General features: G+C 46.0%; 1 protein-coding gene and 1 long non-coding RNA gene across 4 annotated transcripts in view; one reads left to right on the top strand and one right to left on the bottom strand.

Moving 5' to 3' along the window:
• LOC143829223 (uncharacterized) overlaps positions 1 to 23,579 on the top strand; it is an 85,754-nt gene that overhangs the window by 57,224 nt on the left and 4,951 nt on the right. The window contains exons 4-5 of one of the 3 annotated variants that reach the window (XR_013228032.1): positions 7,710 to 7,796; positions 7,916 to 8,020. The exons of the other annotated variants lie outside the window; for them this stretch is intronic. This is a non-coding gene — a long non-coding RNA (uncharacterized LOC143829223). Of the gene's footprint in view, positions 1 to 7,709; positions 7,797 to 7,915; positions 8,021 to 23,579 lie in introns of those variants that run through there. 3 annotated transcript variants of the gene reach the window in all.
• Positions 8,435 to 11,368, bottom strand: LOC143829216 (uncharacterized). Its single transcript, XM_077319714.1, has 4 exons — positions 10,634 to 11,368; positions 9,899 to 9,982; positions 9,636 to 9,719; positions 8,435 to 9,356 (listed from the first exon to the last, which is right to left on the bottom strand). Exons 1-4 carry the CDS (start codon positions 11,253 to 11,255, stop codon positions 8,857 to 8,859), a joined length of 1,290 nt encoding a protein of 429 aa, XP_077175829.1. The 5' UTR covers positions 11,256 to 11,368; the 3' UTR covers positions 8,435 to 8,856.

The raw sequence follows: 23,579 nt of genomic DNA, 5'->3' as shown, positions 1-23,579 counted from the left end.
TTTTGTTACCTCTGATAATATCTCTGCCATAATTATTGGCAGTGCCATGCTTTGAATGTTGTCTCAATGGAAGACTTGCCTATAAATCTACTAGGAAAAATTGATGATGAGTCTTGCAGGCAATTGCAACCCTTACGTTCTTTTCTTTTTGGACAATGGGTTCTGGTTGGGGAAACGGCATCGGTCTGAATCTTTACATTCCTGTTCCATCTCATCAAACTTCTACATAGGCGCCTAGCTGCAGCATAGAGGAGCTCTAACTCTTTCATAAATCTGGAGCATTGAGTAGGCAATTTATAGTCATTACAGTCAATATGTGTTTCAAAAAAAGCCAGGGAAGAATAGGACTGGGGTTATTATTGGCCAGTGTTTGGAAAAGATGAAAAAGAACTAACAGGAAGATGTCTCGCGGCTTTTTTAGAACCGCAACTCAAAGGAAATCATTACAAAGTGGAGAAGTAAAAGGCCAGTGTCACCGCCTTGTACAGAAGGATCTGAAAAGTTTTTGTATTGTCAATCTCTGATTTCATTACTCCTAATAACTCGTTTCCTGATGGAAGGTAAAGAGCTACCTGAAACGTAGATACATGTCCTTTTAGTTAAACCTTTATCCCTTTGTCATAGTGGTTTTTTTCCCTTCTTCTATACCTCCATTCATCTGCTCTACTGGAAGAGCCGCACGGTGTTAGGATATGGCTGTTCGAAGCTAATATGCATTAACTTTATAAAAACTGTTTTATACATAACCTATTGTATTAATATAAAACGCAAAGGCCATTTTTCCCGTTTCCTGGGAATGGCCCATTACATTGTGAGCAATCTACACGTGCTTTTTTAGAAAAAAGACTTTGAACTCAATACAAAAGGAAAATATAATCATGTACAACTATAAAGACCGCTTTCTTCCCCCCTTTTGTGCAGTCTAACTGAGGTGGATGAGTGGCATGGTAATGAAGAGATGGACCGTTTTTATTAGCACGCACAGTGAAAAGGGTTCTTTTCAGAACTTCAACTTTTCTTATCTTCTCAGTTTTCATGGTGTCTAAAATGGACACTTTCATTTCTTCACTTCCTTTTAAATGCGCCAAGTAGATTGGCAAAGCTAGGCCAGCTCACCCTTCTATCCAAAGGAAGCTGGAAACATAGGTCATGTCATTTGGATGCCTCCATAGGAAAAGTGTTCATGAATTTAGACCTGTAATGTTACTAGGATTGCTTGGTCACAGCTGAAAGGTACCTTAGATTTCAGGGCATTAATTTTGTAAGAAACGTCCATGAAAAGTTAGCGAGTTAATGTTTTTTTCCTAGAACCTGAGTTGGAAAGTACTAATGATATAGAGTTTTCCCCCTGACTACTGTAATAAGGACTAGTTATCCTACTTAACCTGCTGCCCTCAAAATTGTTTAATATAGTAAGTTTTACTAGAACTGTTTGATGATCTCCAGTCCTCTTCTCTATTATTTTCCTAGAGTTCTTACTGATATTTTTCCACTCCACCTACCCAGTCTCTCGTTTGCTGTAGTGCTCCTCCCACTACGTTTGCAGCCATGGGCTTTGGTGTGCTCTGAATTCACTTTAATCTTTCTCAATTAAAAAGAAAATGTATTGCTGTAAGAAGGCAACAGATGACTGTGAAGGCCTCTTATGGATGAAGGAGCAAAAGGGGAGTAGACATAGGTGGTCCGCTCTCATAGAGACTTTATCAAAAGGTGCTTTGATGTCAACGGTGGAGCTCTAATTTCACATCCCATTCTTCACAATTTCATTATTTGCAATTAATTTAAAGGTCTTCCACACAACCCAAATTCAGTCAGTATGCGACATAATCTTTATTAAATTATTATAAGGGGGTATTACATGGACCTGCCATTTCTCCTCACAACGAGTTCTTCCAAACATGGTCCAGGCTCATCTCTCTCTATATCAACCTTTCACCAGTTGCCACTCAATTTGCTCTACTGAGTCCTTTTACTTGGTTCATTCTCTCCCCTAGATTTCTTGGATAGATAGCCATCTTTTATGACAAATCTTTTTATCACAAATGAGATTTTTAGAGACTATATCTTCAGTTCATCACTACCAGTTAACTTTGTTGTTAAGATTAATGACCTTGATCACATCAGAATAAAGTTATTACTGTCATTTTCTTCATATACTAGATATCCTTTGTCGACAATTCTGTAGAATATATTGAATATCCATTACTTTAGATTTGATAGTTTAGAATATATTACTTCTAACCATACCCTAAAGACATTAGACTGTGCTTTGAACTCTACCACTGGCAAGCTTCTGCCTTCATATTCCATACCCATGATTTTATTTTATTACCTTACAGGACTATCGACTGATGGATCATGATACCTATATTTCTTTCTTTATCTAATAAATTTATACAGTGCCATTCCCGCATTTAGAGGATCATACAACTAGCCATAAAAGACCTAGTTTTCAATCACAATAACAGATAGGATAAAAACCTAGTATCAATTCTGTCCAAAGGCCCCACAAAACAAGATAACCTACAAAAAGCTAATAAAGTTCTAGGTTTCTGTACCTACTTTGGTAGGCCATTCCACCATGTGGGGCCACAAATGAGAACACATATGTCCTAATCTTTCATTGAACAGAGACTACTGTCAGCAGGCTAAAGAGCTCAAGAAGGTGTCTGTAGAGGTAGTGGACATTTTCTACATCTATAAGCTGCAAGAGCATCATAGGCAAGAAGCAGCATCTTTAATTGAAGCTGGGAGCAAATTGAAAACTGATGTGGTTGTTTTGGAACTGGATAATGTGTGCGTGTGTATGTGCTGTACAACAATAGTCAATAGTTGATAGTTGGGAAGTCATGTCCAACCCATCGCGACCCCATGGACAATGATCCTCCAGGCCTTCCTGTCCTCTACTATTCTCTAGAGTCCATTTAAGCTTGCACCGACTGCTTCAGGGACTCCATCCAGCCACCTCATTCTCTGTCAATAGTTTTTAATTTAGCAAAATTAAATTGGCAATTAATTTAGTACCAATTTAGGATTTCAAATCATCTTCAAGGCCGTCCCCATGGAGGACACACTAAAGTAGTGCAGCCAGGAAGTTACAGTAGCATGAGTCAGCACAGATGTCTAGAAAAGAGCACAATTTCCTAGTCAAATGGAGAAGGTAAGAAAAATTAGTCTTAGCAACAGTACCAACTGCTTCTCTGGTAATGATTTGTGTCCAGAAGCATCTATAGGATCTTCAGTTTGGCAAAGAGTTGTCAACAGCATTAATTACAAAACAATTCATCGATCCATTCTTGTCTATTTAATCAGCGCTACCAATCAAGTATGCTTTCTATGGATTCTGCTTAAACATGTTCTTCCTTATCTGAGAGCCAGATTGATGTTGAAAGCCAGCAGGATATAGTGGTTCTAATCTGCAGAACAGGTCTGGAGGACGGAAGAGTTCCTATTAAGCAATGAAAATTCTATGTCTGTATGTGCCTTTGATACCCTTGTAGAGAGCTTAAAGGAGACTCTAAGAGGCATAAGGTCAGAACAGGGTTGGATTCCCCACTCCTCCACGTGAAGCCAGTTGGGTGAACTCGGGCCAGTCAGTGTTCTCAGAACTCTCTCAGCCTCACCTCACAGGGTGCCTGTTGTGGGAAGAGGAAGGGGAGGCAATTGTAAGTTGCTTTGAGTCTCCTTCGGGTAGTAAAAAGCAGGGTACAAGCCCCCACCCCTCCCCAGCTCTTCTTCTTCTATTTGATCATTGAATTCAAGAATTGTTTCAGAACAAAGATGGCAACTTCTGGCAGATATTAATAACAGTTGAAAACCAGAGGGCGTTTTCTCCATGCAGATCTGTTTCCTACATGCAGAGATTACTGAGCATTCTACAGGTAGAAGGTACCACTGTATTGACCAGGCCTGGCCAATCCTGAGGCTTTATAGTTCCTTGACGCTGCATGTGTCTATTCCCCTGGTACCCTTCTAGTAATCCTGAAATCTCATTTTCTCACTAAGCATGGGAAATTCTCCCTTGCTATCCTCTGTGGGCTGAAACCGCCTCACGTGTTATTTCCATGTTCACACTTACTGCTTCCACATAGCTTTTCTTTGATTCTCATGCCTTTGTTAATCACACAAGAAGCTTAAAATAATGTGTATCCTGTGGAGGTATCTGTGGATCAAATGCCACTGTCCAACTGTAACAACAAAGAAAGGGATACACGGTAGAGAGAATTCAACATGGGAAATAGCCTGTGTGGTAGACCACAATACTTACGATACGTAAAGTCCTTATTTTCAAACTCAAGACTTTTTATTTTTTGCTTGGAGATTCTGTGTACAGTGTAGAAGACTGAGATCATTTGCTGGAAGCTCACAATGGCAAAATGAAGAAATGATGCAGGCATTTTGGGCCTAGACCAAGCTATCTCAACCAGGGTTTTATGAAACTCTGGGGTTTCTTGATGGCCCTGGAAGGGTTTCACGAATGGGTGGGAGTTAATTAAATCTTTATATTAAAAATGTCAAACATTTATTGGGTGATACCATATATGCATGTTGACTCATTCCCCCCCCCCAAAAAAAAGGTCAATGATGGGCCTGGATGGGGAGGGGGCTCTGGGTGGGTGCGTCCACAGCTATGCTTCTCAACTATATTCTGCACAATTGCGCCACTTCTGGGGTTTCTCAAAGCCTGAAGAATGTTTCAGGGGTTGCTCAACGGTAAAAAAGCTGAGAACGTCTAGCCTAGACCTTCTTCAGTGCAATGTTATTATCCAAATTTCACTATCATTCCATGGCCCCTTCTTATCACATTTCCCACAACTCTTTGAAAGCCAATAATTTGGGGGCCATTTCGCACAGAGCTCAAAGTTGCTATTTGGTTGCCGTTTGTGAAAGCGCTACTTCAAGTAGCGAAATGTAACTAGCCGTGCCCGTAACGCACAGCTGCGGTTTTTGCGGAATTTGGCACTTTCACTTCTCGCCACTTTCGTAACCCACAGGCTTCCGGTTCTCCGTCTTATCGCTACAAAGGAGGTCCCTTTTTAGCGCTTCTGGCCTCCCGTGCCCGTCAATCAAACTGCAGGCACACCTTTGACCTCGACCCTGAAGCCGAACTTGTCGGGGTTCCCTTTTTTTTTAAAAAACCCAGGAAACCCCGTAGCAACGCGTTATCGTCCGATCATTGGCGCCCTTGGAACGTGTTTTCTATTGTTTTCTAGGAACCAGATGCATTGACATGTTTGATTGGTTAATCCCCGCCCACAGTACACGCCCACAGGTTACCTGCTTATATGCACCTGGGCAGACACGCGGTCGGCCTCACTCTTTTGTTTGCGTAGCCTACTGCCCGCAGCACAGGTCAACGTTGCAATGGAGAGGCTTATTTTTCAATTGCTGGCTTACATGCTCGCGGTGGTCCAGCGCATGAATACCGCCTTGTCGCGTCGGACGTATGCTATCGCGGAGTACCGAGAACGGGTGGCCGGAACGCTGACCAGCAGCAGAAGACGTTCTGTAAGGGTAACCATGGCGGCCAAGAAACGCTGGCAAGCTCTGGCAGAGGTCCGGTTCCCCCCCCGGTTCTGGGTGGACGAACGATCCTCTGACTGGTGGGAGAATTTTGTGTGGACTCGCTGGGATGATGACCACTGGATTGCCAACTTCAGGATGTCGAGGGGGACATTTTTTGAACTCGTGGAGGCTCTACGTGGACGCATGGAGAGGCAAGTCACTGGCATGCGGCGCCCCGTTCCAGTTGAAAAAAGGGTGGCTGCCGCATTGTGGTACTTGGCCACCCCTCAGTACTTCCGGACAGTAGCCCAGCAATTCGGACTCGGAGTCACTACGGTTGGCGATATCCTTAAGGAGTTCTGCCTCGCCATGGAGGCGGAATTGTTCAGCAAAGTCGTGTGCCTCGGAGACCGGCTTGGAGCGGTGAGTGTCATTCCATCCCCTTTGCCCTTTAAATTTTTTTTCTTGTTTGACAGGTCAGCAACGAAGACGCGATACACCCCACGCTGACATGCCATGGCTTATATTCTTTTCTTTCCCTTATTCCAGAGTATGGACGGGTTTGCCAGGCTTGGATTCCCGCATTGTTTTGCGGCCGTCGATGGAAGCCACATCCCTATCCGTGCCCCCGGGGGAAGCATAAAAGAGTACGGGAACAGGAAGGACTTTTGCTCTGTTCTCCTGCAAGGAACAGTGGACTTCTCCGGCCGGTTTATCGATGCCGAGGTGGGGTGGAGTGGCAGGAGGCATGATGCCCTTGTTTTCAGGGAATCCAACCTCAGGAAAGCCATGGACGAAGGGGTCTTTGTTCCAGGAAACCCCACCGCCACCATTGAGGGCGTGCGTGTGCCGGCGTTGGTCCTCGGGGACGGAGCCTACCCATTACGACGCTGGCTCATGACTCCCTACAAGCGGCCAAGGACGGACGTGCAGAGCCACTACAACCTCAGTCACTCCCGGGCAAGGAATGTAGTGGAGCGTGCCTTTGGACGTTTGAAGTCACGGTTCCGTTGTTTAATGTCACGACTCCATGTACATATTGACAATGTGACTCCGCTGATAATCGCATGTGTGATTTTGCACAACATATGCGAGGACAAGGGACATAACATCCCCTTCCCTGAGGACGAACCTGAACCTGTAGTCCTTCAGGATACACAGGACATCCCTGAAGCAAGGAGAAAAAGGATATATGCTGAGGGGTGCAAGGTTCGGGACGCCATAGCCACCCACATCTACAGAAACAGGAGGCGTGTTTAATTGTTTTTCCTACTCTGTTGTTGAATAAAGTTTTGTGTTCTTTGTTTAACCTTGTCTTGTGCGGTTTGTGTACTTTGCCAGCAAAAAAACGGGGATTCTCTGGTCCAAAAGCACTTTGACAGCCCTAAATGCTAACTCCCCACTGAAATTGACAAACACAATACGGAAGCGCTGAATGGGGAAAGTTCGGGGAGGCGGGTAGCCAGGAAGTATTGGCGACCCCTGTCAAACCGGAGGATCAATCCACTCATGTTCCAAGGAATAATTTTATTGGTGGGCAGCTTTGATACATTTAAAAAACGGGGTGGTCGATCGGAGCAACGCACGTTCGTTCCCTAACCGTCATTCCGAAGATGCCGAAGCCACGGAAGGGCTCCTTCTGGCAGCGCGCCGAGGCTGAGGCACTTCTGGAGCTGGTGCTACAATCAAAAAGTGTTGGCCGCCTAATGGCCAGCACCCATTGCCACACCAAGGGTGCCTACCTGGTGTTGGCTTCAAAGCTGAGGGAGAGGGGCTATGTCCGGACCTGGGAGCAGGTCCGGACAAAATTCAAGCGCCTTAAGCTGGACTTCCTAAACAGTCTGGAACAGTGGGGGGGGATCCCGCAGCCAAGTGGGAGGACGGTCTTCCACGACCAGATGGTGAAAATATGGGAGAAGGCTGGGAAGCCCCCCCTGGACATGAGGAGGCATATGGGTGAGTGCTGCCCTCGTTGTGTTTTGCCCTTAAACATGCATGGAATGACTAGCTGCCTCTTTCCCCTACTGTCCCCAATGAAATTCGAGAAAGTATTTAGATGCTGTCAACCCCCTCAGACTTAGCCAGCCAGTACTGTAGAACCACTTTGGTTATGCGCTTAGACTCTAACTGTGGTGTGTCCACCAGCTGTGTTTCATCTCTGTTTTGTGTGCTTTTAATTATGATTTGTCTTTTTCTTTGCCCAGCCACACAATCACCATCCAAGCTGGCAACAGCACCTGAGCGTGAGGAGGGGGAGGAAGAGGGACCTTCCACCTCGGGACAGGCTGCAGGTGAGAGTTTTATGTCTGTGAGGGAGACCCATGTGTGTGTACCCACACGGAGCCATATGGGAGCCTGATGTGATGCTTCCTTTTGGAGTGTGATCAAATTCTTTGTTTGATTTCTATAGCTGAAACTGTGGAGGCAAGGCTGCGTGCCATGGAGGCCAGAGTTACTTCCCTGGAGGCTCAAGTGGCGGAGCTGAAAGGGGAGATTGAGCAGCACAGGCAACAGAGGGAGGCGGAAGAGCGTAGGTTATGTTCCCCACTGCCCAACTCTTCTCACACTGTGGCTAAGGCCACTTAAAAGTGTATGCATGTAAACTAAAGAAATTTGAAAATATGTGTGGTACTAATGTGTACTTTTTCTCCCTCCCCACAGTTAAGAAGAAGGAGGACGAAGAGCTCTTCCGGCGCAAAGTTAGGGGGACCGTGGGACGGCTGTGCAGGAGAGTTAGGGCGATGGAAGGGGCTGGGGAGGGGAGCGGTGGGACCTGAGTTTTGTTTCCTGTTTGTGTTTTGGGGTAGGGGTTGGGGGGGGGGGGCTCCAAGTTTCATTCCCCAATGTTTTTCCCCTGTTAAATGTATACTTTTGTTAAAAAAAATTGGTTTTCCAGGGGGGTGGGGGGTGGTGGTGCTGGTGGGGCTCCAAGTTTCATTCCCTAATGTTTTTCCCCTGTTAAATGTATACTTTTGTTAAAAAAAATTGGTTTTCCAGGGGGGTGGGGGGTGGTGGTGCTGGTGGGGCTCCAAGTTTCATTCCCTAATGTTTTTCCCCTGTTAAAATGTTTTTTAAAATAAAATGTTATTGCAAATTTTATAACAAGACTCCAGTGTGACTTCTTAAACTCGCACATATTTAACCCCACACCACACTCCTAAAACTCCTTGAACTAACACCCCTCCAACCTCCAACCCACACAGCAGAACCACAATATACACAATCACTAGAGAGGCCGCTTTCAGCCTTGCAGATTCTACAGTAGGGTACACAGAGACAGAGTCAAAAATATAAACTTTATTCAACAAACAACAAAACACAGATAACATGAAATAGAAAAAGTGGGCAAAACTAGGAGGGGGAGTACTTGTCTGCTGGTTTTATTTTTCTCTTTCCGAGAATAGTCCTCCTTCTTGTTTGGGTGGAGGCATTCTGAGAGGGAGTCGGTGGGGTGGGTGCTGGAAGTGGTGGTGTTGGTGTGGGTGGTGGTGGGGGGGCGATTTGTGGAGGGTAGGCCCTTTCCATGACCGCTACAGCCCTCTCCATGAGTCTCCTTATCAGACGCACCTCCTCCACGCCTTCGCGTAGGATTTGGTTTGTCTCTCTAAGGACTGCCCTCAATTTTCTCCCCTCCTGGGCAATGAGTGTGAGCATGGCTTGGTCAGCGGCCGCGGCACGCCGTGACTCCTCATAGCAGTGCTCAAGGAGCCTCTCTCCCACGCTTGTCAAGACGGAGACGCGCCTCAGCCTGCCGCGTTCCCTCGTAAGCCTCTCCTCTGCTGGGAGCGCACCTCTAGGTGGTGGGCTGCCTGGAGCCAGGGGTGGTTCCTCCTCCTCATCTGAAAGAACCTCTGTTGGCAAAAAATGAGAAACAAAACTGTTAGTAACATCCAAAAAGTCAAAACACACCATGGTGGACATGGTGTTCTTTTTTGTCCCCGTGTTTTCCTGCCAAGAATTTAAACAATCCCCGGCGAGCACATGGCTATTGTTTGTTTGCCCATGGTGTGCTTTTACTTTTGCCTACTTGCACAGCAGGACTCTCAACAATTAAAAGGGAGCACATGGTTAGTGCCTAGCGACATTGTCCTGCAGCTATGGCTCGAAAGGAACAGGTCATGCACGCTCACCATCTTGAATCTGTATCCGCCTGCGCCGGGCAGGAGGTCCAAGCACCCTAGGCTGTTCCTCCTCCTGTGTTCCGGGTATGAAATCTGCAAAAAAAGGAAAAAAAACAGATCTAGGACCAAAGGGTGGCAAAGCCAGCTTCAAAGCCTACACCAGCAACGCAGAGGGACTCTCTTCTTTCTCTTAGCAGTGCTGCTGCCCTGCACAAACAGAAAAGCACAAAGCAGTTAAAACAGCCCCCCCCCCTATTTTTACTAATACCTACCAATGTTAGTTGATGCCCCCGAATCACTATCCACGTCAGGTGCTGCTGGAGACTCTAGGGGCCCCGTCCCTGGCAACTGTGTCTCTGTGGACAAGAGCAGAAAATAGTGAAAAACGAGCAAGCATACACCATGAACCACAAAGCAAGCTCCCAAAGTTGTGAGCCAAAGTACTGCAGAAGGCCTATGGGCGAGGCATGCTGCAAATATTTTGGGGCTGTTGGTTAAACATGACCGTTTCAAATACTAACCACATCAAGCACTCCACAGCCAACCATCTTAATAAATCTTTTAAAAATTAAAATTAAATTATAAAATTAAAACCGTTTCAAATAGTAACCACAGCAAGCACTCCACAGCCTACCTTCTTTTAAAATCTTTTAAAAATTAAATTATAAAATTATAAAATTAAAACCGTTTCAAATAGTAACCACAGCAAGCACTCCACAGCCTACCTTCTTTTAAAATCTTTTAAAAATTAAATTATAAAATTATAAAATTAAAACCGTTTCAAATAGTAACCACAGCAAGCACTCCACAGCCTACCTTCTTTTAAAATCTTTTAAAAATTAAATTATAAAATTATAAAATTAAAACCGTTTCAAATAGTAACCACAGCAAGCTCTCCACAGCCTACCGTATTATGCGTTGCAACGAACACACGAGAAAACGATGCCCAAACGTCAGAACACACATTTGCTTAAAAGGAAATATAAAATAAAAAGAAAATCACTTACCGGAGGCAAGGGGCGTTTGCTCAGGAGCCTCCTCTGGCTCCCCAGGAACGATGGCGATCAGGTCCAGCGTTACCGATTCCGCGGCTCGTTGCTGGACGGGGGGTGGAGGGCGAAAGCTGGAGGAGGTTCCCTCGCCGGGATCCTCCTCAGCGGGTGGTTCCTCGACCGGGGCAGCCGGCTTCCGAACCACCTTAAGGCTCCGGCCGACGCGCTTCGGCCTGCCGGATCCTTCCCCGTCCCCGTACAGCTGGCGCTGCTCCTCGAAGTAGGGGCAGGTCACCTTTTCGTTGCCGGAACCCTTGTTATGGTTCACGGCTCTCATGTACTCTGCCCTCATTGTCTTCGTCTTCGACCGGCATTCAAGGCCGGTCCTGTTGTGGCCCAGGGCGCGCATCTTAATAGCCACTTGTTCAAAAACCTCCCTATTCCTGTGGGAGGACTGGAACGCGTCCTGGATTTTCTCCTCCGAGAAAATCCCGATCAGGTCCCTGATCTCCGCGTCCCTCCAAGTTGGGCCACGGCCGGTTGCAGGGACGGACGAGGCTTGAGAAGACGATTCCATGTTGCTTTTGCTAGTAGCTGAGCAAAATGGTGGTGGGAGGTGCAGGGTGCAACGGATCATATACCTTCCCGCACACAAAGACAAAGGGACTAGCCGGCTCCTGATTGGTGGAGGGCAGCAGGGGACACGCACATTGGCCACATCAGGTCACATGTCACGTTCAAAACTCCTCGCGCGGGAACAGGATCTGCTCCTAATGGCCAGATTGGCGCCCTTGTTGTTTGACTTAACGCATGCGCGTATTCGTTTACACGCGAGAAGAGCAGTTTGAACATGCAGCGGGAGCCATTTTAGGAAAATGTCCGCCATTACACAAACGCATGCCGGTGTTCAACCGAGAGCAAGTGCGGCAGTACTCGGCAGTTCCCCAATAATATTCACCAGCCACAGCATAAATCAACCAAACATGACATGTAACTGGCGTACGTTCGTTGGCACGCTCAGAGGAATGTTTTTTAAAATGAACGGGGGACGGCGACTCCGCTTGCCGGAGGTCTAGCCGCCAATGGAAGGGGTTGTCCGCACCCAAGCACAAGCACGCACCGGGAACCACACAAAGACCCACTACACATAAGCCGCCCCTCATGATATCACCTCGAATCATGTCTATTGAACCCCTGTAAGCTAAGCAGGAGACTGCGAGCGGCGACCGTTCGTTGGCACGCTCAGAGGAAAATTTTTTAAAATGAACGGGGGACGGCAACTCCGCTTGCCGGAGGTCTAGCCGCCAATGGAAGGGGTTGTCCGCACCCAAGCACAAGCACGCACTGGGAACCACACAAAGACCCACTACACATAAGCCGCCCCTCATGAAATCACCACGAATCATGTCTATTGAACCCCTCTAAGCTAAGCAGGAGACTGCGAACGGCGAATGTTCGTTGGCACGCTCAGAGGAAAATTTTTTAAAATGCTCCCTGTACGTTGACTCCGCTAGGACTGGCCGATGGTAGACGGGGTTTTAAGCTTTGGGCAAATTTTGGGAACGTGACGGTGTGTGCCACTGTGCTTGTGAAAAACTCTTGTGGTGTCCGGGCAGAATTTCCGAAAGTGATCGTGCTTGAAAGCCAGTCGCTGTCCCGTTGCCTCGTAGATCCCCGCTCGCTCGGAGAAAAAAAAAATGGCGAACAGTTCGCCGGAAGTTTGGAGGACAGGCTCGGGAGGAGGGACTTTGAAGAACCCGCAACAATGGTAACGCACAGGTCTTTAGCGCTACTGTTGCAGATTGGTTGCAGGAGTGTATCGCTATCCGGAGGGTGAATCCAGTTTTCTGGATTCCCCTAGAAGCGCTACAACGAAGCGCTTTTTGCGGGTCGGTTTCAGGATTGTTGCAGATTGTTTACGACGTCGTGCGTTATGGCAAATTAGTAGCGTTTTCAATCAGCAACCATTGTGCTATTTTTAAGCCGTGGGAAATGCCCCTGGGTCTCTGCGAGATAAAATTGTATGCATTTTTCACAGAAGTAAGTTGCAGTGACTTCGTAAGAGCTTATTCAAAGAAACGTAGAATTGTAACCCGAACCTCATAATATATTCATACTTTTATTGGACATAAAAATAGAGAATGTGGATTTAAAATTGAAGAAATCTTTTCAGAGGTGGCCTGGAAAGATAAAATGGCCCAGGAGGAGCAAGCCTGGTCCAGTGGCTTCGGCAGCGCTGGCAGAACTAACGGTCTTGGCTCTTCATGATCCTGTCCCTCCACAGCTCAGGGATCATTCCCTGTGGGTCACGGTCAGTCTAGCCCTGCATATTTCCCAGCAAATAGTTGTTCTTGAATACTTTTACACGATTCTTACTTGGAAACCACAGCAAATGGAAATCTGCACTGTTATGGTAAAAGAGCAATTTGATCCACATTTCAGTTGAGTTAATATACATCAAAATGTCCAAAACAACTGAGCCACTTGGATTTGGTAGGACCCTGTGAGCTTTTAAACCAGCTCAACTGACCTTGTTTTCTTTGCCTCCCCACCTGCCTCACTCTTCTGGCCTTTACAAGAAATTGGAGCTTTTTTCATTATATCACTGTCTTTCCGTTATTGCATTTTTCTGAGGTCAACCTCTTCCCTGTTATACTTCCCAATGACATCAAAAATAGCCCTCTATCTGCAGGGCTTTCTGCTGATGTTACAGAAGTATGATAACTGTGTAGTTGCAGTTTTCTAGTGGGTGTGTGATATTATATTTGATTACTGATGTTATTCCCGGAGAGGCTAAAAAAGGCAGTGGTTAGGCCTCTTTTGAAAAAACAAGAGCTGGATCCTTCTGACCTGGCCAGTTACCATCCAGTTTCACACTTAGCTTTCCTGTGTAAGGTGATTGTACATGCAGTTGCAGGGCAGCTACAGGGGTTCTTGGAGGAATCATTGGCACTTGACCTTTTCCAGTCCATCTTCCAGTCTGGCCATGGGGTGGTGATGGCTCTGTTCACCTGGACAGATGACCTCTGGAGGAAACTGGATCTTGGCCGGTGTTACTGTTCTTGTTAGATCTGACAGCAGTGTTCAACATTGTCGACCACAAGCTTTTGACCCACTACCTAGCCAACACAGGGATTTGAGTTAAATGGCTGCAGTCTTTTCTCCAAGGTCAGGAACAGAGGGTGGCGTTAGGGGGGAGGACCTCCAAGCATCAGGATCTTACTTGTGCAGACCTAAACGGGGCAATATTCTCCCTGATGTTATTTAACACCTTCATGTGCTCCCTTGTCCAGCTGTCACCAGTTTGTGGATGACACCCAGCTATTTCTGTTAATGAGTGGCCATCTGTCAACACCCCCCAGACAATTTGGCCAGATGTCTGGAGTCCGTGGTGGACTGGCTCAAGCAGAGTCAGCTGAAGTTGAATTCATCCAAGACAGAGGATATGTATTTAGCATAGTTAGAACAGCAACTTCCTGATGATTTTCAAATTATCTCCTCCAACGATATATATACGATTTTGGCTGTAAGGCAGTTCCTTCATCTGGCTCTCTGTGCATCAGCATGATTCCATGTTTGATATCCATGTGTAACCTATTCAGACTCAGGGTAACACATGCAATATTTTAACACTGCATCGCTTTGCGCTATTGAGATAGACTATTACAGCTATCTCAGTGTCTCTTTCTCTCTGCGTAAATCTGTAGATCTCATGGCTCTAGATGCCAGCTTCTACCTCCGGCAATTTAAATAAACAGCCTTCTGCTATATGGCCTGATTTTGCAGGGGAGGAATATTTTAATATATGGTTACTGCTCTGATAACGCAGAGCAGAATAAAGAGCAGAGAAAGAAAAGGGGATAAACGATAGTGGGAGGACAGCTGGAATTATTAGGCAAAATATAGGTAGATGCAGATCTACAGGGCTTTATTGTATGTAAATACATAGCCCTGACTTATCATATGATTCACAGTGCAATCTTATACAGAGTTACACCCTTTTAAGTCCTTTGACGGTTCGGGTTGTACTGTCAAAATACTACTGCATATGTTTTTCTCCAGACTCAAAGTGTCTCAGGACAAAATCCCCAACAAAGGCCATCTCAAGACATTGTTCGTATCTTAGTCCATTGCAGCTAACAAGATGGCGCAGGCACTGGGCGGTGGGTAGAGTTCAGCTTTTGACTCGTTGCTGCCCATCTGAGAAGTGCCCTTAAACCGAACTCCCACAATTCCGCAGGGCCTGCAAAAGGGAGCTCCTTCCCCAGACATTTGCATGAGGCTAATCGACTCAAAACATCTGCTGGTCCCGTTCCCCCCACCCCTCACCCCAGACACCCTTCCATGACTGACCAATCTGACCTGCCCAAGGATTGTTATTGTTATTGTTCTGTTAATAATATTGTTCCGGTGTCATGTTAATGCTATGATTATGTTATTCCATGTTATGTCATGGTTGTTATTTATTGCATTGTTATAATATTCTATGTAAGCATTCCACAGCGTTTAATGTATACTGCCCAGAGCCATAGGGAAGGGTGGTGTAGAAATCTAAATAAATAAATAAATAAATAAATGTCAGAGATCATGTCAAATACTGATGGAAAAGTATCTGAGAGACCGCCTCCGTGCTTATACCCCCAGAAGAGCTCTATGCTCCGCCACCTCCAACTGGCTATGGATCCCTGGCCCTAAAGAGGCACGTCTGGCCTCAACAAGGGCCAGAGCCTTCTCGGTCCTGGCCCCCACCTGGTGGAATGAGCTCCCCGAAGAGATCAGGGCCCTGCCGGAACTTCCACAGTTCCGCAGGGCCTGCAAAAAGGAGCTCTTCCTCCAGGCATTTGGTGGGGCCGACTGACCCGTAACATCTACAGGTGCCCCCCAGACTGAAGGAACGAACCGACTGAGGGATTGTCAAGTTATTGTTGAAGTGCCGTTCTAATTGTTCCAGTTTATATGTTGTTGTTATTGTTATATTGATTTTGATATTGATTTTGATAGTGTTCTATGTGAATGTTGAAAAATGTTTTATGTAAACCGCCCAGAGCCGTAGGGAAGGGCGGTATAAAAATATAAATATAAATAAATATAAATATAAGGTAAAGGTAAAGGTAAAGGTATCCCCTGTGCAAGCACCGAGTCATGTCTGACCCTTGGGGTGACGCCCTCTAGCGTTTTCATGGCAGACTCAATACGGGGTGGTTTGCCAGTGCCTTCCCCAGTCATTACCGTTTACCCCCCAGCAAGCTGGGTACTCATTTTACCGACCTCGGAAGGATGGAAGGCTGAGTCAACCTTGAGCCGGCTGCTGGGATTGAACTCCCAGCCTTATGGGCAAAGCTTTCAGACAGCTGCCTTACCACTCTGCGCCACAAGAGGCTCTAAATATAAATATAAATATACATAAATAAAAAAGAATGACAGTTTCCTGTAAAGAAGTAGCGTGGTTTGAATTCTGATATTTTCCTAGCCACAAAGTATTATTTATCATCACGGCTTCTGTGCAGCCCTCCATTGGGCCCTGTGCACGCGCAATTCCCATTGTGTGCCTGCACAGAAGCCCACTTGAGGTAAGCGTTGTGTTTGAATTCTGAGAATTCCTTTGCATAGGAACATTTCTCTGATAGAAAATGGCCAGGGGATCCAAATGATGAACTGCATACTCATACTGCTAAGTAGTCTTATACCCTTAGGAGTTCATTGAAGTCCATGTGCTTAGAAGGGCATAACTCTGTTTGGGATTACGCTGAGGTAAACTTATTGTCTGGATCTGTGGGTAGCCGGTGAAAGCAACCTTGCTTCTTACTGGATGAAATCATGAGGTAAAATGGAAAATATTTTTTTTAAAGCTACATACAGCCATCTAGAAACGCTGATACTTGATATATGTATTGACTTTGCTAGTCGCTGTCTAGATTTGTTTTCTGGGTTTTTTTTTGTCTCATTGATTCCTTTCATCTGGAGCGCATTGTCATGCATTTTTATTTTCTGCTAAGGAGGCTGCAGCTACTAAACTCTGAACACTTCTCTACTTTTAAAGAGGGGTTTTTGTTTGAACCATATAACCATCAGACATTAAAAAAAAAATCTTGGACTGATTTTTTGTGGGTCTACAATCTTTTTACCATATTTAGTAAAATATTACCAATGTATTTCATTATTCCATCATCTTTTTTAAAATCAGTAACTAGTCATTGATTAAATCCGAGTCCAGTAGCACCTTTAAGACCAACAAAGATTTATTCAGGGTGTGAGCTTTCGAGTGCAAGCACTCTTTCGAAGAGTGCTTGCACTCGAAAGCTCACACCCTGAGTAAATCTTTGTGGGTCTTAAAGGTGCTACTGGAATCTGATTTTATTGTGCTACTTCAGACCAGCACAGCTACCCATTTGAATCTAGACACTGATTCATGGTCCAAAAGATCTTTTCCTCCCCATTTTGCTGCAATTGGTAGATTTTGTATTAACTGTGATATGGTTATTTGATTCATATTTTATAATGTCACTCTAAGCAGAGTTACTGTTTTCTAAGACTATTGAAGCCAGTGGGTTTCTAAGGATGTAAGTTTGCCAAGAGTGACACTTGTAGTTTGGCAATGGTCTCTTCTAGTGCTAGTCTATAGGAGCTACTCATCGCAGTCCACTAGGGGTTTTCAGTGTGGCCCCCTTGGGTGCCACCTACCATTTTGTTTCCTGATGCCTTCTTATTTGTCCCCCAAGTGTCCATGGATCTAACAAGGTTGGGGACCCCTTGAGAAGAACCCCGTGATCTGACTCTGTATACTCATGTATCTCTTGGAGCCAGACCTGATGATCAGATGAATTCTCTCCAGCATGGTGTAGCTGTTAAGAGTGGCAGCATCTAATCTGGAGAACTGGGTTTGATTCCCTACTCCACCACATGCAGCCAGCTGGGTGACCTTAGGCCAGTCACAGTTCTCAGTGCTCTCTCAATCCCACCTACCTCACAGGGTGTCTGTTGTGGGAAGAGGAAGGGCAGGCGGTTATAAACTTCTTTGAGACTCCTTTGGGTAGTAAAAAGCAGGGTACAAAAAAAAAATCTCTTCTCCTCCTCCCATAGCACTTGGACATTTCATTAAACAATTTCTTCATGGACAAGAGCATTCCATTGAACATCGAACTACTGCAAAGACGTGTAAAGGCAGAAAGTCTATTTGACTACACCTCCGCTCTATTTGCTGGGTACTTGTGTTACTGTGAAAAGCTTTTAACCAAATACTCATTGCTCCACCCCCGCAAGAGACATTCCTGAAACATGAACTGCAGTCTGGCAGGCGCTGTTTCTACAGAAGCTGCTGTAGCTGATGAGTTATCATTGCAGGGAAAACAAAGCCATTTCAAGCAACAGTGGCTTGCCAGGTTTGGAAAGACTAGGGGTAAGAGTGAAGGCCCTGGGAGGGAGTGGTAAGGCTCGCGTTAACATCAAGCCTTGAGGAAGAGGGCTTTGATAGCACTGATCTCCAAATCTCAGAGGACAATATAAGGTCTCTGAATGCTGTTGCGATTCCTGCAGTCCCTGACCCTTTGAGTTCTAAATATATACTTCCTAAATAGAAACAGCATTGCCAGTAGACCTGGAGAATAGAGGCCTGTCCTTTTAATAGATATTTCTTCTTCAACTGCCCATTGCCACACAGGCATCCTTAAAGGGGGAGGAAATTTTTCTCCACGCAAGTTGACAACGCTAAACAGAAGAGCCATGGGCACATCGGCACTCTAGCGTGTGCAGAGGCCCTGCGGTGCACTTGTACCACGGGGCCCAGTCACTAGAGATGCTAGCCTGCAGGTGGGAGTTCGGACTTCCTGGAATTACAACTCATCTCCAGACTACAGAGATCAGTTCCCCTGAGAACATGGGTGCTTTGGAGAGTGGATTCTATTACATTGTACCTCACTGAGGTCCACGTCCTCCCCAGGCTCCAAATCTCCAAATCTCCAGAACTTTCCCAGCATCTTCCTGACAGCCACAGCCAAAAGTGCCAGGCTGTATGAAACATAGGAATCCGTATCTGATAACAGGTAGGCAGGTTTGCCAGAGGGGCCGTTCCGCACTCGTCCAAAATAGCACAATGGTTACAAATTGAAATTGTTACAGTTTTGCCATTATGCACAACGTCGTTGACAATCTGCAACACTCCTGAAACCGATCCGCAAAAAGCGCTTCGTTGTAGCACTTTCAGGGAAATCCCAAAAAGTGGATTCACCCTCTGGAAAGCGCTACACTCCTGCAACCAATCTGCAACACTAGCGGGAAAGTTCTGTGCGTTACCATTGTTGTGGTTTCTGCAAAGTCCCTCCCCCTGGCTCTCTCCTCTGATCTTCCGGCGAAGCGATTGCCATTTTTTTTTCTCCGAGCGAGCGGAGACCAACGAACTGGCAGGCCTTTGTTTACCCAGTGAGGCTTCTCCGGCTGCAGTCCCTCTGTTTAAAGTCACCAAGCACAAGCAACACAGAGGCCCGTTTGCTGGTTTATTTTCCCTTTATTTTTCACACTGTTTTCGGCCGAAAATCGCGCCCATGAGGGGGGGGGGTATTTTTTTTTTCACTCAGGGGGAGCGTGGCAACGATGAAACGGCAGCTCAAACACCACCTGCTAGCTGGATGGGTCTCTCCGTTGCAACAAATCAACACAGATTCGTTGCAGTGTGTGTGTGTGTGTGTGTGTGTGTGTGTGTGTGTGTGTGTGTGTGTGTGTGTGTGTGTGTGTGTGTGTGTGTGTGTTTTAAACCTTCCTTAAAGGGAAAGGGGCTGTTTGGGAGCATGATAACGGCTGCCCATTGGCTGCTTGACAGCCAGGGGCGGGACACAGCTCGGCAATATCACTTCCTGGCTAGCGATTTTTGCCGAGACCGGAAACCTGTGGGAAACAATAGAAACGCAACTGGATTCCACTACAAAGGAGGTATGCATAATGACGAATTCCACTATTTACAATAGTGATTTTTCGTTCCGCAACCAATTTGCAACATGGATCCCGGTGCGGAATGGCCCCAGAAGTAAAGTGTGATCTTGGCAAAGAATTTGTCCCTAGGTTCTGAATACAAGAGGCAGGCAACGACATAGTGGGGAAAGACTTCCAGAGCTAAATTCCCACATATACCGTGGCATTGAGTCTTCGATATTTGGGAATAATGGCCAATATGATTGTAATTGCTTATGTTAAAAATGTGGGGGAATAGGAAAATTAAACGAAGAAGAAGAAGAAGAAGAGGTAGTGGTAGTAGTAGTGGTACATCGTCCCGAAAGAGTCTCAAAGTGGCTTACAATCACCTACTCACAACACCTACCCACCAACTTTCCCCACAACGGTCAGATGGGACTGAGAGAGCTCTGGGAGAAACTGTGGCTGGCCCAAGGTCACCCAGCTGGGTACATGTGGAGGAGCGGGGGATCAAACCCGGTTCTCCAGATTAGAGGCTGCTGCTCTTAACCACAACACCAAGCGGAATAAATATCATCCTGTTGGCATGCATATTATTTGCAAAGTGTTTTCCAGTGAGCACCTGGGCCTTTAAGAGTGAAATATCAGGTGTGTAAGGTTGACTAGGAGTTTATCACAGGTGATCTCAGAACAGGTTACTGGACTAGGCGCCCTGCGTGTCTGGTCTGGTCTGGGAATTCCAAGCATCAAAGTTCCAGCTTGCCTGTCTGACTCAACTCTGTGGGGCCTGATCAGAGAGAGAAAATGCGCCGTAACCATCTTTATTAATGGGAAAGCAAGGGGGGTGGGGCTCTTGCATTGCAGTGAAGACAATGCCACTAATCAGCTTGGGTAAGTAGATTAAAGCTTGGCAGAAGGAGGGCTACAGCATCGTGTAATAGAAAACAAACATCTCGCTTCTGTACCAGAATGCTGAAAGATCAGGGAGGGAATCTCCTGCAAGCAGTGCGTATTCAAAGTGACTCGGTTATAAAGGAAAGCTAGCTGGCATTGCATTGGAAAGACAGAAAGAGGGCACCAGACACGCACCAGAAAGCGTGAGGCTTCTCTTGAGATACTCCCCAAATGTACTATTAATGTCATATGTGAATATTCCTTTAATTTGGTGAGGCTGGGAATCCTGCCATGCCCACACTTAGCAGAAGATGACGAAGAGGACTTCAGCTGCCAATGCAACTTTATGCGCAGTCAGAGTTTGCCATCATTTCAGGGAAAATGATTGAGCATCTCAAGAAGATTTTCTTTTCTTTTTTGCAAGTTATTTGTTTATTCGTTTATTTATTACTTAAATTTATATACCGCCGTTCCCAACAGGGCTCACAGCAGTTTACAACAGTAAAAGAGTAAAAGTACAATAAAACCCCATAGTTCCCTTAATGATACTAAAAGGGATCCCTCGGTCCCTCTCATAGAACTTCTAGTCATGCCTGGACATTGTTTATAAAAGACAGGAAGTTCAAGAGACTTTAAAAAGATCAGATGTACATTCTTGTTAAGGGTCACCCGAAGATATTTTCCTGTTCTTGTGAGCTGAGATGAGCAATCTGAAACTTGCACCAAAATATTGCTTTTTTCTAGAGGATCCTGGGAAGCATCTCTCCCATCATGCAACACTTCAGTGGTTTCCCTAACACTAGTGTCACTCCCTGCAGTGATTTGTACTACTTCTTCAGTCAAATCAGCCATATAAGTGTTCAGATGACAGAAGAAACAGAGCTGAAAGGAGTCTCAAAGGTCATCTAGTCCAACCCACTGCACAACACAGAAAATTTGCAACTCGCCTCCACTCCCCTGGTGACCTAGCACTATTCCTAGAGCATGGGTAGCCAAACTGTGGCTTTCTAGATGTCCATGGACTAAAATTCCCATGAACCCCTTGCCAGTGCTGTCAGGAGCTTATGGGAATTGAAGTCCATGGACATCTGGAGAACGACAGTTTGGCCACCCGTGGTCCCCAACCCCCGGTCCGGGGACCGGGACCGGTCCGTGGATCAGTCGGTACTGCACCGCAGCTCCTCCTCGTCCTCCTCCCCGGATGCTCCCTTAGGGCCTGCCCTGCCTCTCTGCCGCCGGCTCACCTTTGGTGCTCTCCAGCGGCCACCATGGCTGGGGCTCCCCCTTGGCGTGGCACTGGAGCAGGGGCTTAGGCGGCGGTGACGTCCCTAAGCAAAAGACTACCCCCCCCCCCCGGCCTCAGTAAAATTGTCAAGCGTTGACCGGTTCCCGGTGATAAAAAGGTTGGGGACCACTGGCCTAGAGGATCCCTGACCAATTTGGCCTGACGGAAAATTCCTTTCAGACCCCAAAATGATGACTATAATCCTGTGCATGTAAGAAAGGGCCATGAGAGACAGCCACTGGCTCATCCCTTCCCATCACCCCTCTCGCAATCTGCCTGACTCACAGAATATGTGCTGTTGTCAGATGGCCTCTGCCTAAAAACCTCCAAAGAATGAGAGCCCACCACTTCCTGTTTAGGAACCACCCTAATTGTTAGGACGTTCTTCCTACTGTTTAGCCCCAAAATCTTTTGATTTAATTTCAATCCATAAATTCTGAGGTAACAGAAAACAACTGCGCTCATGACAGCTCTTCAAATGCATGAAAATGCTATCATATTACCTCTCAGTTATCCCCTCTCCAAGCTAAGCATAACCAACTCCTTCAACCTTCCCTCACAGGATTTGGTCTCCTGACTCCTCTCCATCTTTGTCACCCTCCTCTGGACATGTTCCAGCTTGCCAAGCAGTGTCCCAAACTGAACACAATACTCCAAGCGAGGTCTAAACAGAGCAGAGCAAAGTGATCAGGAAAGTATACTCTGATACAGCCCAAAATCACATTTGCCTTTTTGGCTACCACATCACACTACTGACTCATGTTCAGTGTGTGTGATCTTACAAGACTCCTGGATCCTTTTCCCAAGTACTACTGCCAAGACTTCCCCATTCTATAATTATACATTTAATTTTTGTGACCTAAATGCAGAATTTTATATTTATCTCTGTTGATGTTGAAGTTCATGTTGTTAGTTTTGGCTCAGATGGACCCTGTCATCCTAAATGGAGTTACATCCTTCTAATCCAAGTGAATTCAGTAAATTTACAAGAGTGTTAATTCCGTTTAGGATTGCACCATCATGTCTGGAAGTATTCTAGATACTGGACTTATCTGATGATTAGAGAGAAGCCAGATTAGAGCAGGGATGGCTAACTGCCAGAAGGCTTCCAAATTCTCTTGACAGAGCCAGCTTGGTGTGGTGGTTAAGACCGACAGCCTCTAACCTGATAAACTAGGTTTGATTCCCTACTTATCCATATGCAGCCGACTGGGAGACCTTGGGCCAGTCAAGTTCTCCCAGAGCTCTCTCAGCCTCTGTTGTGGGGTGAGGAAGAAAAGGCAATTGTAAGCTGCTTTGAATCTTCTTCAGGCAGTAAAAAGGAGGGTACACCCCCCAACACAAACACAAGCTCTTCCTCTTTATAATTCATTAAGATGGTGATACAAAGGTTTGCCCATGGCCCATCATATCTCATAGTCCATGGTCAATCATGTCTCATTCCCTTCTTTGGGTCTTCCCGTTTACAACTAGGGATGCCAGTTCTCAGGTGGGACTTGGGGATCCCCTGGAATTATAGCTTCTCTCCGGACTAAAGAGATCAGTTCCCCTGGAAAAAATGGCTACTTTGGAGGGTAGACTCCATAGCATCATACTCCGCTGCGGTCCCTCCCTATCCCCCAGCCCACCCACTCCCAGCTCCACTCCCAAAATATCCAGTTCTTTGCCAACTCAGAGCTGACAGCCCTACTTACCACAAACACAATCTTACCCAAACCCAGTCATTTCATAACATGAAACGAATAGGATTGTACCAATTCCATTTTAATGTTGGTGTCCCGCCCCGCAGAGTTCTGGATCCTGGCCATTATATCCTGGTATTCTCAGGAATTAACGGAGTAATCCCATTTTCATGGTAGGGTAGTCTTGTTTTTTGCCCAT

The sequence above is a fragment of the Paroedura picta genome, chromosome 2, assembly GCF_049243985.1.
Source record: "Paroedura picta isolate Pp20150507F chromosome 2, Ppicta_v3.0, whole genome shotgun sequence".
Taxonomy (NCBI): Eukaryota; Metazoa; Chordata; class Lepidosauria; order Squamata; family Gekkonidae; genus Paroedura; species Paroedura picta.
The sequence above is the reverse complement of the archived record's forward strand: the minus strand, read 5'-3'. Positions and strand labels throughout refer to the sequence as shown.